This window comes from Cyanistes caeruleus, chromosome 8 (genome assembly GCF_971803275.1).
Source record: "Cyanistes caeruleus chromosome 8, bCyaCae1.hap1.1, whole genome shotgun sequence".
Taxonomy (NCBI): Eukaryota; Metazoa; Chordata; class Aves; order Passeriformes; family Paridae; genus Cyanistes; species Cyanistes caeruleus.
The window spans coordinates 11,738,202-11,757,865 of NC_141708.1; the positions used below are offsets into that span (position 1 = coordinate 11,738,202).

At 46.2% G+C, this 19,664-nt stretch overlaps 2 protein-coding genes across 11 annotated transcripts in view; one reads left to right on the forward strand and one right to left on the reverse strand.

Moving 5' to 3' along the window:
- The window catches only part of CFAP58 (cilia and flagella associated protein 58), a 93,975-nt gene that overhangs the window by 55,680 nt on the left and 18,631 nt on the right, over positions 1-19,664 (reverse strand). For 3 of the 5 annotated variants that reach the window (XR_015289735.1, XM_023929824.2, XM_023929826.2), the window contains exon 1: positions 787-1,012. The exons of 1 other annotated variant lie outside the window; for it this stretch is intronic. Coding sequence is in view for 3 of the 4 variants with exons in the window: in XM_023929824.2 (XP_023785592.2) it covers positions 787-795 (9 nt within the window). In the remaining variant the exon portion in view is untranslated. Of the gene's footprint in view, positions 1-786; positions 1,040-19,664 lie in introns of those variants that run through there. One more of the 5 variants, XM_023929822.2, reaches the window with a different exon arrangement.
- Positions 1,088-19,664, forward strand: part of ITPRIP (inositol 1,4,5-trisphosphate receptor interacting protein) — a 31,723-nt gene continuing 13,146 nt past the window's right edge. Inside the window, exons 1-2 of one of the 6 annotated variants that reach the window (XM_086899399.1) lie at positions 1,088-1,867; positions 13,820-13,926. The gene's annotated coding sequence lies outside the window, so the exon portion shown is untranslated. Of the gene's footprint in view, positions 1,868-8,722; positions 8,847-13,323; positions 13,711-13,819; positions 13,927-15,453; positions 15,529-15,559; positions 15,633-16,111; positions 16,136-19,664 lie in introns of those variants that run through there. The other 5 variants (XR_015289736.1, XM_023929819.2, XR_015289737.1 and 2 more) reach the window with 5 other exon arrangements.

The window sequence follows — 19,664 nt, forward strand, 5'->3', positions numbered from 1 at the left end:
CTCCTATCAGCAGGAAAACCTCAAGGGCTGCAGCCCACACTCCAGCATCAAAGAACAATCAGCTGTGAGTTGAAATTTAGCACATCCCTCCTTCAAACCTGGTCTGGGACTCATAGCTTTCTTCTCATTTCATCCTCCTTTCCAAACCACAGAATCACAAAATGGGTTGGAAGGGGCCTTAAAGATCATCTCATTCCAACTCCCTGCCATGGACCTTCCACTAGACCATATTGCTCAGAGCTCCATCCAACCTGGCCTTGAGCACTTCCAGGGATGGGACAGCTGCAACTTCTCTGGGCAACCTGTGCCAGTCCCTCACCACCCTCACAATAAAGAATTTTCTCCTCATATCTAATCTAACCCTACTCTCAGCTTGTATCTGCTTCCCTCTGTCCTGTCCCCACTACATGCTCTTGTGAAATTCCCTCTCCAGCTCTCTTGTAGGCTCCCTTCAGGTACTTCAGTCTTGATCGCGTTTGTGTTTGTGATTGTCAATGGAGTTAAAAGACGAGCAGTAATGAGGGGAGAGGCAGGGTGGGAATCACACCCACGATCTTATAAGTAGCAGCTACTCCTAAAATTTAAGAGTTATTTCTGCCTGGGAACAAGTAGCCTGATTGCTCCTACTTTCAACACAGAACATAACTGAGCTCTGCTTACACAGGTGGCACATAAACATGGTATATGGCTACAGATGATACACAGGTGATGTTGGCCTTATCCTGAGGTGCAGCCTTCGTCCTGTCCAGGGTCAGGAAGGGAAGGGAGGGACAGGTTACAGGTTACCTCAGCCATGCTGCCGTCGGGTGGAGGTGGCGGGCTCGGTGCAGAGGGTCAGGGTCAGGGTCAGGGTCAGGGTCAGGGTCGGTGCCGGTGCTGGTGCCGGGGCGGAGGCGGCCCGGGCCCGCGGCGGTGCCGAGGCCGCAGCTCGCAGCCAGCGCCGCGCCGGTATCGTAGCAACTGCGGCGGCTGCGGGCGGGGCCGCGCTGGGCCCGGGGCCGCGCTGGGCCCCAGGGCCGCTCTCAGCCCGGGGCCGCTCTCAGCCCGGGGCCGCGCTGGGCCCCAGGGCCGCTCTCAGCCCGGGGCCGCTCTCAGCCCGGGGCCGCGCTGGGCCCCAGGGCCGCTCTCAGCCCGGGGCCGCGCTGGGCCCGGGGCCCAGCGGCGGCCGCGCACATGCACGGTCATCCCGCTGCTGAAGGGTGACTTGTCCTCCAAAAGGACTGTGTGTCCGTCTTGCTGCTGAAGTTCGGCGGTCAGGGGTTTTAAGCAAGGACACCGAGGAACGTTTCCCCTCTGACCCAAAGGGTCTCGGAGCAGAGCAGCTCAGCGGCCGGCAGGGTGGGCCGGCTCAATCACAAAATAGTTAGGGTTGGACGGGCCTCTGGAGATCATCCAGCCCAAACGCTCTGTCAAGGCAGGGTCACCTGGAGCAGGTGACACAGGAATGTCTCCCGGTGGGTTTTGAATGTTTCCACAGAGGGAGACATCAGGACCTCCCTGGGCAGCCTGTTCCAGTGCTTTGCCACACTCTATGGAAAGAATTTCATCCTCATGTTGAAGTGGAACATCTTGTGGTTTAGTTTATAGCCATTGCTCCTCATCCTGTCACTGGGCACCACTGAAAAGAACTGGGCACCATCCTCTTGGCACCTGCCTTTGAGACATTTATATGCACTGATGAGATCCCTCTCAGTCTTCTCTGTTCTCTCAGACTGAACAGGCCCAGCTCCTGCAGTCTCACATCATACATGAGCTGCTCCAGACCCATCATCATCTTCATGCTCTCCACTGGACCCTTTCCAGTAGCTCCTTGTCTTTCTTGTACTGAGTCCACTCAAGGCAGGATCCTATGGAAGGAACTAAACAGGTATTTGTGCAGTTTGGGGGCACAAATCGTAGAACCACAGAAAACATTGCGTAGGAAGGGACCTTAAAGGTCATCTCATTCCAACCCCATTGCCATGGGCAGGGTCACCTTCCACTATCCTAGGTTGCTCAGAGCTCCATGCAGCCTGGGCCAAAACAATTCCAGGGATAGGGCGTCCACAACTTCTTTGGGCAACCTGTGCCAGTGCCTCATCACCCTCACAGTAATGAATTTTTTGCTAACATCTGACCTAAACCTACCCTGCTTCATTTTAAGACCATTTCCCCTTGTCCTGTTACTACATGCCAAATGGCATTCAGAGCCTGATTTTTGCCATATCATACCCAGCTATTCACAGTAGTCTGTGCATATGGATGGTTTGGTACAATCCATGGTGCAGGAAAAGGGGAGGCAGGACAGCGGCTCCGCTTCAGAGCTGTGCTGAAGGATCAGCTGCTGCTGTTCACTCCCAGCGAACCCCTGAAATGGTGGGGTTTATCTCTCTAAGCACACAAATTGTTTCATCTGATAGCTTTTTAGGGCAGGGAATGTACTGTACCTTGTATACTCTCCCTAGCAGCATGGATGTTGGTTAGGACCTTAAAGTACCACTTGAAACAAATAATGATGATGGAAAACTTTTTCTCTTGCTGGTTTAATGAAGCCTGAATTGTAGCACTTCATTTTACTGATTATGTGGCAAAATAGACAGTTTCAAATGGATGCTTTCAAATGGTCTGATTTTACCATTAGAACTGGAGAATAATACACATTTTATAATGTATTTTTTTTGTGTGTGACTTAATTTACAAAATATCCTATACACTGAAACATTCAATCATTTCAATGCACACTTCTAATAAAAAAAAATCAATAAAGTTTCTTTTCTAAGTTTTGTACTCCCATTTTTCCTCATTTTCTTTTGCACTGATGTTTCTTACATAATAAAATTACAAGGAAGGTGATTATGATAAATGCCTTGATTCTAGGATTTCAGTTCTCAAGAGGACCAAACTCCTAGACCTTTAACATAAAACAACGGCACATGTAATGAAATATCAAATTGTATGGTTTTAATTATGTGAGCAAAATACTACTGGAGGAAGGGAACATGCTCAGAATTTTAAAAAAATAATATTATATGATGAACAAAAAAAGCCCTCCAATTTACATCTTTAATATATAACTTTGATATTATTTATAGTATTTCTTATGTCTTTAAAAACAGAACAGGAGTAGAAAGGAGATAATCATCTTTGGGCTTCAGGTTCATGTTTGTGCTTGAAGGGAACAGCATAAATGTGTCTAAAAATTATACCCATTTATTAAGACATTCCCATGAGCTTCCTGGTCTAGTCGAAAGTGTTCCTGTTCACTGCATGGGCTTGGACTAAAAAACCTGTAAAGGCCCCTCCCAACCCAAACTATTCTATGATTCTACTCTTATGTTTTTTTACTTATGTTTTTCAAACCCCTCATGATCTGTCATGTCCTCTGAGACTGTGTGTGACTGTATAGACTGGTCTTCATGACAACTTCCATTTGCACTGAACTCATCGCCAAATTCTCCAAGTTCACCCCCGTGGTAGCTGCATCTCTAAATGCAGTGCAGACATAGTGGGGTGAGTGTTAGGAGTCCATGATAACTCATGCAAAAGCCTATTTTTTTAAAAAGCCTTAAAACATCACAACTCATAGCATATAAGTGCATCCAGGGCACAAATCTATGTGACTGTGGAGATTCAAATATTCACATTGAATTAATTCTGCAACAAATTATATTACCAACAAGAGAATGCCTCAATGGCTTCATAAACAAGAAGCTGCACTGACACTTGAGAGAACACCTGGGTTTCTGACCTTAGCAAGAATTTACTTTAGCTCAGGACCAGCCACTTAAAATTCCCTGTGCTTGAGATCCATCAGTGAAGTGTAAATAACCACATCTGCCCTCCTGCAATGGTGCTGTGACTGCCATGGCTATAAATGATGCACTCATGTCACAGAGAGAACCTCTGGAGCTCTTCGAGTGAGATCACTTTCTAACTCTCCCTTTTAAGATGAGCATATGTTCCCAGCTCTGCAGAAATCTTTCTGCTAATTAGAGAAAAAAACTCCAACGACCACAGAAGAAAAAAAATACCTTAAATAAAAACAAATAAATCTCTATTAACAGCAAGGACAAGCCAGACCTAGAAAGTTTCAGATCATTGAAAAAATTGTTATTTATTTCCCTGAATGTCTTTGTTCAAGAGACACATGCACTTTATGGTAAATAAGCAGAATCACTTGTCTCACCAGCTGCATAAAAGAGAGTTTTGCATCAGTGGGGTGTGTTGGTGTGCATGCGGAAAAGGTTACTAGAGAAGAAATGTTTGCTCACTGATTTATTTGAGGTCACAACCCTCGTGCAGTTAATTTAAGGCATGTTTTAAACTGTAGTGGCAGGAAAATGATAAGCCATTACTTCCTGAATGTACAGATTTGTGAGGTCCTGCAGATATATAAATAATAAAGTAAAATCTCATCATAAAGTGACCCAGGAGTATGTAAGCCACTTGGGGAAGAACCATGACAGTACGTGCCTTCTGGAAAGTGTGAAAGGAACCTTGTGGTGTGTGGCCGGCAAGGAGAGGATGAACTGAAGAAGGAAGGCGCAGGGGTCGAAGGGGATGCTCGCAGTCCCGCTGCTGTCAGGAGGTGTCGGGAGGCGGCAGCAGCGCACCGCGGTGTCCGCAGAAGTGCCCCGACACTCATGCTCCTGCATGAGACTCTGCGTCTCAATTCGCCTTTGCTCCGTTTACTCAAACATCATCAGTGGAAAACTACGGCTAAGGAAAGCAAAATTTATCTAACAATTTGCTAATATTAAATTGCTTGACGTGCATTACAAATACGTTACATAAATTACTTAATCTAACTGCAAGTCTTGTGATTCCTGCAGCACTATGGAAATCCAGCAGAGCCTCACGGCCCCAAGGAGCAGAGATGCTGCAGGCATTGTCAGTGAGCTGACATCCTGGGATGTACCCTGCAAACCAGATTGCCTTCTCAGAATTACATCAGTTTTGCAGTATTCAAAGGAACAAGCGCTTACTGAAAATGCTCTTTTTTTCCAGTGACAACGAAATGTTATATGGTTCTCAATTACTTAATTATCTAACTGATAGTTTTATTATATTCTTTTTTAATGTCCTCTCCACCTGTTATTTTCAAACAATGGTAGTTTTATAACAAGAACGGTTGTTCAGTTTAAATTGGATTGAGACTTTCTACTTTGTTCATAAAGATGATGCAACAGATCTCAACAGTAACCTTTGATCATGTTTGGCACTAGAGTTGAGCTAATGATCTCAAGAGAGGAAACATTACCATTTTCATAAGAAGTTAAATCATAACAATGTTTCGATTAATAGAAACACCCAAATATAGACCTTGGTTAGTTCTGTGAAGCTAAAGCTGTCAAGTGGTCTGTGTATAATGTACAATTACATGCTCTACATAAAAAATAAAATAGATGAGAGTTATGGAAAGTAACTAAAAATTAATTCAATAATCCTGAAACTAAGTTGAACGTGCTAGTATGCTTTGAAACTGCAGAACAGTTTTCCATCCCAGTTTTTCCTCCTAGCTCTTCAACTGGGATTACTATGGCATGCCATGCTTGTTAGAAAATTCCTCTCTTCTACCCTCCTCCAAGCTAAACACAGGAATTGTCCAAGACTGCTGGATGAAAGCAATGCTCTGCAGATCCCCATCACCAGCACTGCCCACTATGGGCTCTTACCGTCACCAGTGTTATGGTCTATGCTACAAGTCTGGCTTTCAGCTTTTGAGAATGAGATGGGGACTTTTCTTCCTATATATGTGAAGGAATGGTCTGATAGAAGAAACCCCTCCCATCCTAGTTGCCCAGCATCATGAATCACTGGAGAGGCTATAAAGGAAAGCTACAAGGTAACATAAATACACTTCTCCCTGCAGAGCTCTGAGGTTTCTTAAATCAATGTCTTCTTACAGTTCTGACCCATGGCTGTCTTCCCAATCCCATTTGGGTCTATTTAAAAAATAGTTTCAAATATGTATAGAGTCATTGTGTGCTCATTAGCTTTCCAACAGCCTTTTGGTTCCAGCAGCAGAATCCAGACCCTAATATCATATTCCTGTTCCACTCACATTTTATTCTTCAGCCTTTAATTCTCAGCCACCAAGTCTTTCCCTAGATGAAAAATTTGTCAGGCATCTTTCACTATTTGACACCTGACTCCTCTGAAAGGAAGACACTATTAGAAAAAATCTTAATACCCAGAGAAGAGTGGAGAAATCACAGAGATTTAAAATGTTTATAAGGTGACGTGTAGGGGGTGGAGGAGGACACCATATGGTGAGCTGTGAGGTGATCCCATCTCCCTGCACAAGTCCTTGCATGATATCCAGGAGGTGTCCATGGGTGGGAGTCCCCCACTCCCTTCTCCCCTTGATCTGCTCCTGCTATGCCTACTAAAGCACTGTCCTGCTGCAGTCTTCTTCAGGCTTACACAAGGGTGTGTCCCAGCAAGGCCTGACAAGTGCAAGATTATCACTCCTGCTTTCTCTGTGTGAAGTGTTAACAAAATCCCTCTGTGTACTCCAAGCTGGAAATTGTCTCCGGTATTCTTTCATTTTTTATTTACCATTTCTAATCGTTTAAGGAAATATTGATGGTTTTGTAATGAATTAGAAATACTAGTGGAAGGAATAAGTTCTCAATCATTTAACATATCTGAAAGCAGCTGAGAAAGGTACCTAAAGTTTGACTCTCAGCCCAAATCCTGCTCTTGTCTTGCACCTGCTGATGGGATCTTAGAATCCATTTTAGAAATAATATTATTATATCTAATCTCTGCTGCAGTAGTAGCCATGTCACAGAGCCACAAGTTAAGTCCCAGGGTGTGAAGAACTATGGTACTGTTACTCCACTGCTTGCAGCTTCAGGTCCTGCCCAGCATGTGAGTAAGTTAGCGGAGCTTGGCTCATTATCAAATAAATTACTACCTTTAGCAAGATAATGATCTCAAGCCTTCTGCAGTGCAGCAGTACTCAAACAATGAATCATATCCTAGAGTTGTCAGTTGCTTCTAGCTTTCCCTCTTTCAGACTGCTGAACTGCATCAAAAGCCCCCTAACACAAATCAAATGAATATGTCTTGGTTTGAGTTTTCCATTTATGTGTATTATATTGTTATAATAATTTTATACCATCTTAGGTGGCACAGAAAGTAGGTCCTGAATCTAGGATGGTGGATATGTAATATAATCTGTTGAGATGTGAGCTTTCCTGTGAAAAATGTTCAGGTCTTTTCCCTGTATCCCAGAGAAATTTTGCAGATACATATAAATTATAGCCACTGTAACCTATAGTGATTTGTACTGTCCAGTGTGTATATCCATACAGATAGACGTTCAGAATCAGTAATTACTACCTTATTGGGATTTATGTGGGTGATATTTAATAAATGTTTTCTTCTGGCTTAGGTGATGAATAGCTATGATCCAGGCAAAGGAGCTGCCTTCTCTCCTCCTGCTGCTGCGAAGTTCCCAGGGGAAATAAACAATGCACCAGACAGGCTGGGTCCTGCAGCAGAGGAGCAGGGAGATTCCAGTACTGCTCTTGCTAGAGATATTTCCATAGATTAGGGCATATGAGGAAGGAATATACTAATAATACCCAGGTTGCTAATAAAACTGAATAAACTTGATTTGGACACTGAGGAAATTATGCCTGTATACACCATTACAAACACAAACCCTTGGAACAACACTAAAACCATTACTTAATTCGATAAACGCTTCAGGAAATACGAAGAACAGGATGACTTAACAGTCCTAGTTATCACTCAGGAGTTAGCCAGCTTCAGAATAAATCTGTCGACCACATTTGCCTGGTGCCTTCATGATAGCACAAAGTCTTAGTGCAACATAAAACACAGACTGTTACCCACTGCTGCACGTGTCCACCATCTGAGCTTAAAAAAAATAATCAAAGCAGTGGTGGTGGAGAACATGCAACATGCCAGAGCAGTAGTAATATAAACCAGTTGTTCCAATGCTGTGGAAAGAGGAGGGGTACAACATTGTTCCCCAAATCACACAGATGTTACGGTGCTCATGCACTTAAGTTTCCTGTGAAACTGAGAGCTGTTGAGAAATCTTATTTCTGTGATTAATACAAGAAGATGGCCTTTAACGCTAGAATGAGGGTAGTGTTCAAAAACACTCAAAAATCTCTACTGTGGCCTCTATCACTAGCTAACACTTGCTGTGCCTCAGTTCCCTTATCCCTACTAGGACCAAGCCTTTCAGAATTCAAAAAGTGTTTGGACAAGCTGTCAGGCACATGGTGGGGGTGTCCTGTACAGGGCCAGGAGTTGACCCTGTGGGTCCCTTCCAACTCAGGATACACGATGACTCCAGAAGAACTAGTACCACTTCTGGGCAGCTTCTGGGGGAGGATGTTTGCAGCTCCACAGGTTCCTACTTGTGCCAGCTCGGAGCACGAAAATGGGTCAGCACTTCCGAGATCTACTCCTTTGCTTTGATAAGAACAGTACACGAGGTTCCGTGTTTCAGCTGCTTTCCTGACTTTCAGGCACGACCACCAGGAGGTCAGAATACATCCGAGAAGCAAGATGAGCGCATTTCCTCTCCGTCCGCCGTGCCCTCGGCCCAACACGGTCTCGGAAGCTAATGGGGGAGCCGAGCAGGAGATCAGACAGCTCGCTGCCGCCCGCCGGGGCACGGCTCGGCTCCTAGGGCTGCCGGGGGTGGTTTGAAGGAGGAGGGAAACAACAAACCAAGGAGCGGCACAGCAGGCCGGGCGGGGCGGGCTCCTGCCCCTCGCAGCGCGGAGCCGCCGCCGCGCCGACAGCGCCGGTGTGCGCCGAGCCCCGGGAGCGGGGCCGCCGACCCGGCCCGGCCCGGCCCGGCCCGGCCCGGCCCGGTGAGTCTGTCCGGGGCCGCGGGGAGCCGGAGCGCGGCCGGCGCTCAGGGGGACGCGGGTCGGGACGGAGCGGCGGCGCGGGCTGCCCGCGGCGGGTCGCGTTGGGGTGGCTGTCCCCGGCTTCTCTTGACGGGGTAACTTTCGTGTTGTGCGCGTTCTCCGTCTCGGTGGGTACCGGGGCACAGGCAGGGTCGGGCCCCTGGGACGGGGAATTGCTCCCGCCAAAGTTCCTGCAGGGCTTTGGGCATCCCTCTCCCTGCAGCCCGGGCGGGAGCCGAAGGCGGCGGGAGAGCGGCCGCAGCCCCTCGGGGACTCGGCGGCACCGAGCCGAGTGAACAGAGAGCTCTCGGCCATCGCCCTTTGCTGCTGACACAGCCCGTGGTGTCCTGGGGCCAGCGCTGACCTCGGACATGTACAGTCCATGCGAAATGCATCATTGAGCCTCGCTGCCTGTTCAGTGTTACGCGGCATGGGTTTAAAATTTCTTTCTTCTGAGATACACAACATTTCTCTAAAGAGCACAGAGAGAAGGAATGAAGCTTTCAGCAGAGCTGGAGGGATACTTTCAGTAGAGCTGCTCTTCATGTGTGTAGGCATGTTTCTGAAGGTGGCCAGCAGGTATTTGTAGCTCAAACCAGAGTGAGCCAGGACTGTGACACTGGAAGACAATGGGCTCTAAAACTGATGTGCAGAACACAAACCTTACTGGCCTTTGCATCTTCAGCTTGGCAGTCTCCCACTGAAGCAGTTCTCTTGGGAACTGCTGTGCTAAAATACTTCAGGAAAATAGGAGGCATCTCTTACATGGTCAGGCAAGATGAGCAGTGTCTCTAAGCGAACATTACTATTAATATGTGCTTTAATGGGTGCTGTAGGCCTTGCCCATACCCAGTGCATCTCCTTCAGGCACAAGTGTTTGCCATGAGCTGCCAGGCAAGGACTTGAGCTGCCGTGAAAGCAGCACTTGGACAGGAGAGCTGCTGTAGTGCAGCATATTGTGTTGTGTGAGTGATTTGGTGGTTTGTGAGTGGTTTGGTGATGATGAGAATGCTCTTCTGCAGTTCTAACTAAAGTGATTCTGGCTACCTTCATAGGCATCTGCTTTTAGAATCAGATTCTCCTTAGTATAAGTGAAAGGGGTTCTATCAGCCCTCAAACAAAATTAGAGTATAGAAATTAGGAATAAAATCTTCAAGCCTTCTCTTCAACTTTGTTTTCAGCACAGTAGCTGCTTCATGCTGCTCTCACATGGGAACTGCACATGTTAAGTGTGATTGCCACAGATGTGGAGAGAGGTGAATTTATTTCCCAAATTCAGAGAACCAGTGTAAGTACTGGGACCAACCCTGAGGGTTTCTTGGCTCCCAGCTGTAGACAACACTATTTTTTGCTTGCATGACTTGTGTGTACAGGACTCAGTAATTTATCTGTGTTCACACCAGTGGCATCTGCAAGGAAGAAGTGACCTGTGCACACTGAAGGCACTGAACATGTTTATCAAGAGCTCAGGTGGTGGCCCCTCACCTACCTGTCTTCCTCTTCTTGTTGCTTGGAGCATTACTTCTTTTTTTTTTTCCTTTTTTTTTTTTTTTTTTTTAAATAACACTACTTTCCACCCTCAAGTCAAATAGCCCTAGTCAGGGACTGAGGAATTTGATTTTTCTGAGTAATTGTTTTGGGCCATCTCTTGACTATGGCAGCCAAAAGCTGCATGTCCTGCTCCCCTTTTGTTATTTTTGTTGGTGCTATCCATGGCAATAAGGGCTCTTGTGTGTCTGCATGATGCCTCAGAGGGATGCCAGTGCTTGTAATTCTTCTTGCATGGCAATGACTAACATGGGAAAGGAATCTGATCCACAGAAACCTAACACTGGTATTTCACAAGCTGACCTCACTAATTTCTGAGTTTGTTTTTTGAGTAAAACTGTATGGTTTTCCAAGGGACAACTTTAGTCTGGCTTTTGCAGCTACCTGTTGACTGTGGTTTCAGTATCTTGGGGCTTGCCTGCAAATTAATTAAAATAGTGTATGAGCTCCATGAAGAGCCTGCATGAGTCTCCCTGTTGTCCTGTCCTGCTCGCTCTGCTCTGTGCAACTGCACTTGCAATCCATAGCAATGGTACAATGGAAAAGGAAGCTGAAAAAAGTTTTTGGCTTGTTCCTATAGATCCCCTTTAAAATGGACTGTTGGGTGGGCCAGCTTTTTCTTTCCCAAGTGTTATTACAATCCATTTATACTGGGGAAGAAGCAGGTTTGCTGCCAGGCTGCATATTTTCCATCGACACTTGTAATTGTTGGGTGGCGGAGAGAGGTAGAGACTCTGGTTTCCAGGCTGGAGGGAGAGAGCGTGGCCAGGGTGTACACTGGGCAGCACTGTCATGTGCCCAGTAATGAATTCCAGGTTTTGCAGGGATGTGGGCTCAGCTATGTAAGCAAAACCTTCTGCCTGCTCACTCCTTGGAGCGGGCAGGGAGGCGGGTGGCCAACCTTCAAACAGCTTGAGGGATGGAGAGCTGGCCTGGGGTGTAGCTGCAGCAGGGCTCTTTATTTAGCTTGGTTATACTTACACATACACATGGGCCATGCAAAGTTGGCTGAGCCAACCTTGACCAGCAGCAAAACAAACAGGTTTTACTGCCATGACCTGAAGGCCAGATCAGCCACTGAGCTTCACTGGAGCAGGGACAGCTTTCATTTCTGTCAAGAAGAGGAGGCTCTCATGTAGGGCTGACTCAAAACAAACGTTGTGCTTCTTTGTTGGGTTGCTCAGTCTACCTTATGGAAGCAGTGTTAAGAAGGTTTATGCAAGACAAAGGTGATTTGAGGTAGCCAGCATGGCTTCACTGAGGGCAAATCATGCCTGACCAATCTGCTGGCCTTCTATGATGGAGTGACTGTAATGTTTGGCAAGGGAAGACATTGATGTAATTTACCTAGACTTCTGTAAGACCTTTGACATGATTCCATATGATATCCTCATCTCCAAATTGGAGAGAAATTAATTGGAAGGATTCAGTGGGTAAGGATCTGTATGGATGGATACATCCAGAGAGTTGTGGTCATGGGCTGTGTGAGTGAGTCAGTGGTGTCTCTATGGGACTGGTGCTCTTTAATACCTGTGTCAGTGGCATAGTGAGATCAAGTGCACCCTCAGCAGGTTTGCAGATGGCACACAGCTGAGTGGTGCTGTTGGCACAACAGAGGGAAGGGGTGGCATCCAGGGAGACCTGGACAAGTTTGAGAGGTGGGCCCACAAGAATTTCGCTGCACCTGGGCAGCCACAGATATGAGAACAGACTGGGAGAACTCATTGAGAGCAGCCCTGTGGAGAATGTCTTAGGGTCTCTCCAAATGAAAAACTGGACCAATGCAGCAATGTGTGCCCATAGCCCAGAAAGCCAAACGTGTTCTGGCCTGCATCCAAAGCAGCATGGGTAGCAGGTCAAGGGAGGGGATTCTGCCCCTCAACTCCACTCTGCTGAGACTCTACCCACAGTGCTGCAGAAAGGACATGGAACTCTTGGAGCAGGTACAAAAGAGGCCACAAAGATGATCAGAGGGTTGCAGCATCTCTCCAAAATGAAAACTGGCTGAGAGAGTTGTTCAGCTTGGAGGTTCTGGAGAGACATCATTGCGGTCTTCCAGTACTGATAAGGTTCAGTCAAGGTCTCTCCAACATCTGTAAACATAGTTGAGGGAGATCCTAACTTTTGAGATTTAAAATTATCTTACCAAGTGAATTGTATGTCCCATAGCAACAATTCCTGCCCAGCATTTAATAGCTCCTTTCCTCTAAGCAGACACACCTGCTCTACCTCACTGGCCCTGAGCCACCATGAAACCAGACATTGCAGGCCCTGAGGGTTTACAAATATCCACTGGGATATTACAGTGCAGATCCAGACCTTTGGGGCTTGGGGTGTCTTTCTCCTGTGTTCAGCAGTCTGTGCTGCTGCTGCTGGTGTGGCACTGATTGAGCAGAGACAGGCATCAGCAGCCCTGCAAGATGGGAGGGCTGGGTAGAGCCCATTTGCTCAGTCTGGTCTCACAGTGGAAGATGGAAATAGAGAAGTGAAACTCTAGAAGTGCACACAGTCTGGTCAAAGCAGGTATGTAGGAGGAGGGAGGTGAATTGAAGGAGTTCAAGAGAGCAAGGATGCATCAACCTAATGCTGAGCCCTTAAAATGGGCTTAAAGCTCAGCTCAGCCCACACTCAGCCCACTCATCAGGCTTTGGATGAAGACAGTGGGAAGGTTTGAAGTGGTGGTAGCTGGAAATGAGGGTGGTGCATTCCTCCTCCCCAGCCCATTTATGCACAGCTGGGTAATGTCTCTGTTGTCTGCCTGCAACCAGCTTGTTGAGTCTTCTCCTCTTTCTGGTTGGGGGCCTTTGTTTCCTGTTGCATATAAAATTTCTTCACTTCTCTATCCTAAAATATTGTAGTTTATCTTTTGCGGTTCTGTGTTTCACATCTTCCTGTGTGCTTACATTTGCTTCCTGCCTCTTCTGTTTTCTGTTTCTCCCATTAGCTCTGTAAACCCAACTCCCCGAGCAAGTATTTCTACCTTACAAGCTGCTTACTGCTGCCTTTTCTAGACAAACCAATCCCAGACAAAACTGTCCCAGCCCTTGCACTTATGCAGCTGCTCATTTGACCCTAATCCATTTTAAAAGAAGAGTGCTGGTGGGTGAGAATGGAGTCAGAGGAGGGAGGTCCTTGCTTGCTGACACATCTACAAGGCTGAGAGACCCACGGTGTGATCTATGCACTTTCCCATGGGAGAAGCAGCATTTCAACTCTTCCCTGATCAGCTCAAACTGATTATTTCTGGTCTTTTGAGCTTTTATGATCATTTTATTAGGTAAGGGGGTGAGTTAATCTCTCTTTTAATCAATCTGTAATTTAGATAACTGCATTATGTACCCATCTTCTGCCTGCACTTCCTCATTCATTCTCTTTGTGTTTTGCAGACTTCCTGGCTGTGCTTCAGTGGCGGGTGACTGAATTTAGTCTTCTCTGCATCAGGGTGATAGCAGTAATGCAAAGTTTAATGAGCACCTGCAAAGCTGTGTAGCAGGTAAGTGCTCCAGGGGTCATTCTTCCTTCCAGATTTGATGTGATTTAAAAAAGCTTCTTGATGGGCTCTCAGTAGGAGATCTTGAGCCTTGCAGCAGAAATGCTGAAAGGAAATTGGTGTGGCTCATATTTTAGAATGTTCCCAGCAGTGAGATTCAGACAGCTTCTTGCAAAGCAAAAGTACCAATGTTGTGAAGGTTTAATTTGGAAATGGCTTTAGTATGGAAGATCAGTGTTAAAAGCCTCTCTTTTGGACTTTCAATATAAAGTTGTTCTTATCTGACTGCTTGGTAAAGCTGGGATGCAGTCAGAGGGTGATGGCAGGAGGGAACCAAAGGGTCCAAAGCTTTGCTGACATCAGCTACTGATGCATTTTCTGCTGCCATGGAGAACTTGTCAGAAGTACCTTACGCAGACTGGGGAAGTACTGGAATTCCCCTCTTTCTATGTGTTAGAGGGAGAGCAGATGCCTGGAAGTGCCTGGACAACTTTGAGATGATCAAGGGTGACAGCAGAGGCAGATGAAGGAAAATAGTGCTTTCACAAGCCAGGGATGTGTAGAGTTTTCATCCTTGTATGAAAACCCCTAAAAACACACTGAAGGGAGAACTGGGTGAAACCAAGATGTCTGGCAGTGCTGCTCTGTGAGTGTGTGACAGGAGGCTTTATGGGTAGCAGTGGTGGGAGGGCAAGAACTGGAGCTGATGACAGAGGGAGCAGCCAGAGCAGCAGTCCTGGCTGCCATAATGTCCTGCTACAGCTCTGAGTACCTGTTAGCTCATGAACGCGACGTGATTTTTTTTTTTGTTAGTTAGTTATTCTGGATCTGTGTTGGGTGGTGTCTGTCCCCTTTTTCCCATCACAGAGTTCAAACATCTGCTCTGCTTTAGCCAAGCTAAGCTCAGAGAGTTCCCTGGCATGCTCCTCCAGCCAGCCTTGATCAAAGCTGTGAGAGTTGGCCCACTGCCATTCTCCTGTGTGTAAATGAAGCTCTTTCTCTTTTTCCTTTCCATTCACCATCTTTCATTATTATCCCTCCTCCAGAGGCAGGTTTTTCTGGCTGATCTAGCACATTATTTGCCTCAAGGCAGAGATGCTTCTTCAGCAGTTATACTGAAAACATCTGATGCATCCCACTGCCATGTATGTGGCTCAGAAAAACCAAGCATGGTGTTGGCAAGGATGAGGACCATTACAGCCAGCTGTTGCAGAATTTGAGCCCAGTTAGGCACAGTCTCCAGCTCATAGGATTATTCTGGTTGCCTGGCAAAGGAAAACTGTTACTGTTCCTTCACTTTTGAAACCAGGGGAAGAGCACGTAGTGAAGGTTCTTGTGCCTGAGCAGGAAAAGGGACATGAGTTATAAGGTGTCAGCTGACCCACCTGTGTGAGCAATTCATCTTTCCCTGGGTTGCCTCTGGGGATGGTGGGTGCCTTCAGTTGAAAAGGTAGAGTTTGTGATAAAACACAGAAAAAACAATGTAAATCGGCTTGAGAGTGCCTGACTTTCATCTCTTCCAAACTGCAGAGGGTTTGGTGATGAGTGGTGAGCTGAGGAGTGGGAGCAAATGGTTCCCACACTGTCTGCAAGGAGGTGAAGTAGCTCCCTAAGACAAGATACCACCTGCCTGTGCCAGGATCCCAGCAGGAATCTAAACAGCTTGTTTTGGAGAAAGCACATCCAGTGATAAGGAGGCTTTCCTGCAGGTAGGGGCAACTAAGCAGTAGCTTAGACTAGCTTGGGAGGCAGAGGTTTGGTGGAAGTTTTTCAGAATAAAGTAAACAGACTCACCAGAAATCATCCAGGCACATTGTAAGCCACGCATGTAGGCAGAGGGAAGAAACTCTATTGCTTTTTCAGACCTCCTTTTCCTCCTATTTTTTAAGCTCTTGTAGAGTGTTAACACATACCAGAGGCAGACCTAAAGAGATGTTCTCCAGCTTAAAATGTCACACTTGATATTCAGATTATAATGCTTCTCAGAGCAGCTTGTTCTTCTGCATCTGCACCCAGAATGCTTCGATCCTAATCTATTTCCTCCTGGATGTTCAGGTGCCTTACTGCTACTGGTTTCAGAGAAGAGTTTGATTTCTAAAGGCCTCTGGGGATTTAGCAGCCAAATACCTTGGGACTATGGGAAATGTGAGGAAAAATACTTGAAGTTCAGCAGCACAGACACCTCAGCACTGCAGATTGGCACTTATTCATGGTAATTAAAAATTACCCTTATCTTCCAGTCTTGTAGGGGCAAGAATGGGAGGGATGTCTGTTTTGGTAGCTGTAATCCACCAGTTGACCCTCCCTTCCTGTAACACACAATGACACAAATTATCTGGCAGAGTTGGTGACTTAAGGACAGAGCTCTAGTGTGGTTCCAGCTAGTGAGCTGGCTATGTTCAGTCTAAGAATCATGGCCATGCTCTTCTGCAGACAAAATCAAAAGATGGTCTGAAGGTGCTTGGATGATGTTTTTCCCACCTTCCTGTTGACTCATAGCTGCATCGTGCTCTTGGAATAGGTGTAGGGTTATGGTCTCACTCTGACAGAATTACAGGAAGAAATGTCAGCTGAAAGGGATGTGTTTTGTGTGCTAAGTCATCCACAACACGTGCTCTCAGCTCTCAGCTTGTATTTGCTGCTTGTCCTGGTCGCTTTGGGTCTCCCATGTGAAGCTGGAGGCTTTGCTCCTTGCTGAGCTCCCTGCCTGCTGCAGCAGAGGGGTTTTGTGTCTGTCGGCAGGGGCCCCACAGCTATGACTCACAGTTCCCATGACGTTGTAACTTAGCCTTTAAGTGAGCCGAGAGGCTGTCCCTTGGCTTTCAAACAAAGCCTTCCTTTGTTGTGCTTATGGTATAAAGAAAGCAACCGTATGTGTTCACCCCACACATCCCAAATGAAAACCACGTGGCTTCACAACCTTAATATATGTGTGTTTGATACTGCTGCTGCAGCACTGCAAGTTACATTGCTCCTTTCCCCTTGAGTATTTTTAGTGTTTCTTCCCAGCATTCAGTTTTCAAATTCTTCAGCAAAACAGAGAGCTTAGAGATGTTTCTTTTTCTTGATTAGAAGAGGGGGCTGAACAGGGAGCACATGAAAATTATTAAATGTGGGTGCATGTGGCAATAGGCTGTCTCTGAGTCATTCCCTTGGGCTCTGGGTTGGTGGCCATGGGTGCTGAAAGGATGAGCTTCGTGGAAATATTGTACAGAAGTGGGGCAGTTTGTTTTCTTGTATGACTTTGCTTTCTTCTGCTGTTTTTTATTTATTCAAACTCATTTTGAAGAGCAGGATTAGCCAGAAGTATTCTGCAGCCAACATATTTGTGTGCATGCGTCCGCCTTGGCAGTTGTTAGGTTTATGGCAAGTGAGCCAAGACTGGGATTCCTGCTTCCCAAAGCATTTGTGTCATTTCTCCTGATCTTTTCTAGAGTCACTAGGTAGTGAAGTAGGAGGGTTTGATTTTTCCTCAGAGGCTGTGTGCAATGTACAGTGTCTCTGCTTAGATCAGGAAGTCATCCTGGTGAGGGGCAAGGAAATGGGGCAATGCTATAAAAGTGCTCTTATTCTCTCTTCCATCCACACCCTCTACCCATCCCTGCAGGAGACCTCACAGTCACCTGGGTTGTGTTTTGTTTTTCACTTCATTTAAAGAACTAAGAAAGCTGGGATTTCAGGCAATGGAATAAAACATTGCTTTTGATTTCTGTGGTGACTGTTCTGGTAACAATAGCCAGCTTTTAAATACAGTTCTTTCCCTATTGTTTGAATACAAACAGCAGTGACTAGTTAGCAAAACAATGGTCCAATATCACAGAAACCTTTAATCCCATCCAGTGTTTTTGGGTCCTGTTTAAGCAGATACTTGGGCCTGCAGGTTTCCTGACCTATGAGTGTGGCTTTGTCACTGAGTCAAGACTGTGATGGAATAAAAGATCTCAGATCAGCCAAATTCCCAACCTGCAATGCTAATTTCTTCTTGCTGTGTTTTTGTTCAGCATCTCAGTGTGGAAGTGTCTGGCAATTACTGTGCTTTCTACTGTCTGTAATATGTAAGTGCTCATTGTTCATAACTAAAATGAGACTTCATAGTTTCACAAGTAAAACCTAATCACTCTGCAAGTCATGTCTGAGCCCTGCCAATATCCACATGTGCTCTTCTTACATGTGCTGGAGTGCTGTATTCCTGCTGGAAAATCAACTTTCTAATAATGTTTCCACCAATTATTTTAATAGTAAAGCATTTGTTGCAATGGGTGTACAATTAAGTTGAATGAACAAGGATGCATATGCTTACCACAGGAGGAGGAGAGCCAGAGTAACCACTACCTGATTTAACAACATTGGTGTGGGGTTTTTCTACCTTGCTGAGAGTTAAGTGGGGAAAAGCAGAGCAGATTTAAACAAACATCTTGGCAATTTCTCTCTTTCTGTACTCACCACCTCTCCCTGAGGTGACTGCCAGGCCAGATCCATGAGCCATGGCTGCCTCATGTGCAAGGGGCTGTTGTGTGGCTGAGGGGGTGACAGCCAGAGCAGGGCCCAGCATGAGCACCAGGTGGAGGCCAGAGAGGATCTGTGCAGTGACAGTGCTCCATCCATTGTGGTTGACACTATCAGGTTTTTGGTGGAGCAGCAGGGATGTTTGCTGATCTGTGCTGATGAAAGATTGTGCAAGGGAATGACCAGCTGTTGCCCAGGCTCCCATCATGTTGGGTTGGAGGAGGAAGGTGCTGGTAAGGGTGGTAAGCAAAGGATTTTTCCCTTTGCCTGTGTCTTTTCTCCTCTTAAAAACACAAAAAAAGACCCACAAAAATTTTGGTCTACCCCAGTTGTTTTCCTCATGATTAACAGACAAAACCAAACAAAATGCATAATGTATTTGGCTTAGAAAGGCAAGCTGTCCCTGGCTGTGGTCCTACTACAACAGCTCAATACGTGGGTGGGAGTCACAGACACACTTCCTACCTTTGCCCTCCTGCCTCTCCTGCAGCCAACACCACATTCCAATTTATAAAACTCCTTCTTGGCCATAGCAGAGGGAACCTGAGGCACTACACAGACATGTCCCAGTTGCTGACAAGAGCTGAGCTGGCTTGCACAGTCAAAAAGCAATAAAAACACATTCAGGCAATGAGCAGGATGCTGAGTAACACACTCCTCGTGCTGTTGGTGTCTCCTGGTCTCCATGGACACCCTCTCTTGGGTCCAGCCTTGCATGAAGTAAACAGTGAGTGTTTTGGGGACATGATGTGTCTCTGTTATTCATTAGTTGTTAAAGCTGCCTTTAATGGTGGCTGCTGGCTTCTGGGCAGGGAGAGGATCATGTTTTGATTGGTGTTTTGATTAGAGGCATACCTGTGTGCACAGAGAAGCGATGACTTAAAAATGGGTGCAATAAATCCCCACTTGCTGATGAAACTGAAAATCTAACACATGCTACATCTCTTTGGGTTTTGGAAAAGAGCCCTAGAAGACAAATAGCTCCCTTTGAGCCAGAAAGGGGAGAATTATTCTAGGCTTTGGGGTAAGGGGGACCATGGGATTTTATGGCAACAGCTTGTAAATGCACTTGTGTACAGTGAAAGCTGAGGCAGGACAGGAGTACCTCTGAGCATCCTGACTGCTGCTGCAAGAAGAAAACTAAAAATCCATCCTACTTGTACCCACAGTGGGCAGTGGAATGTTAGGGGGTTCAAATTCAGCAAGGGGGAATTAACAAGGCCTGAGAAAAAGCT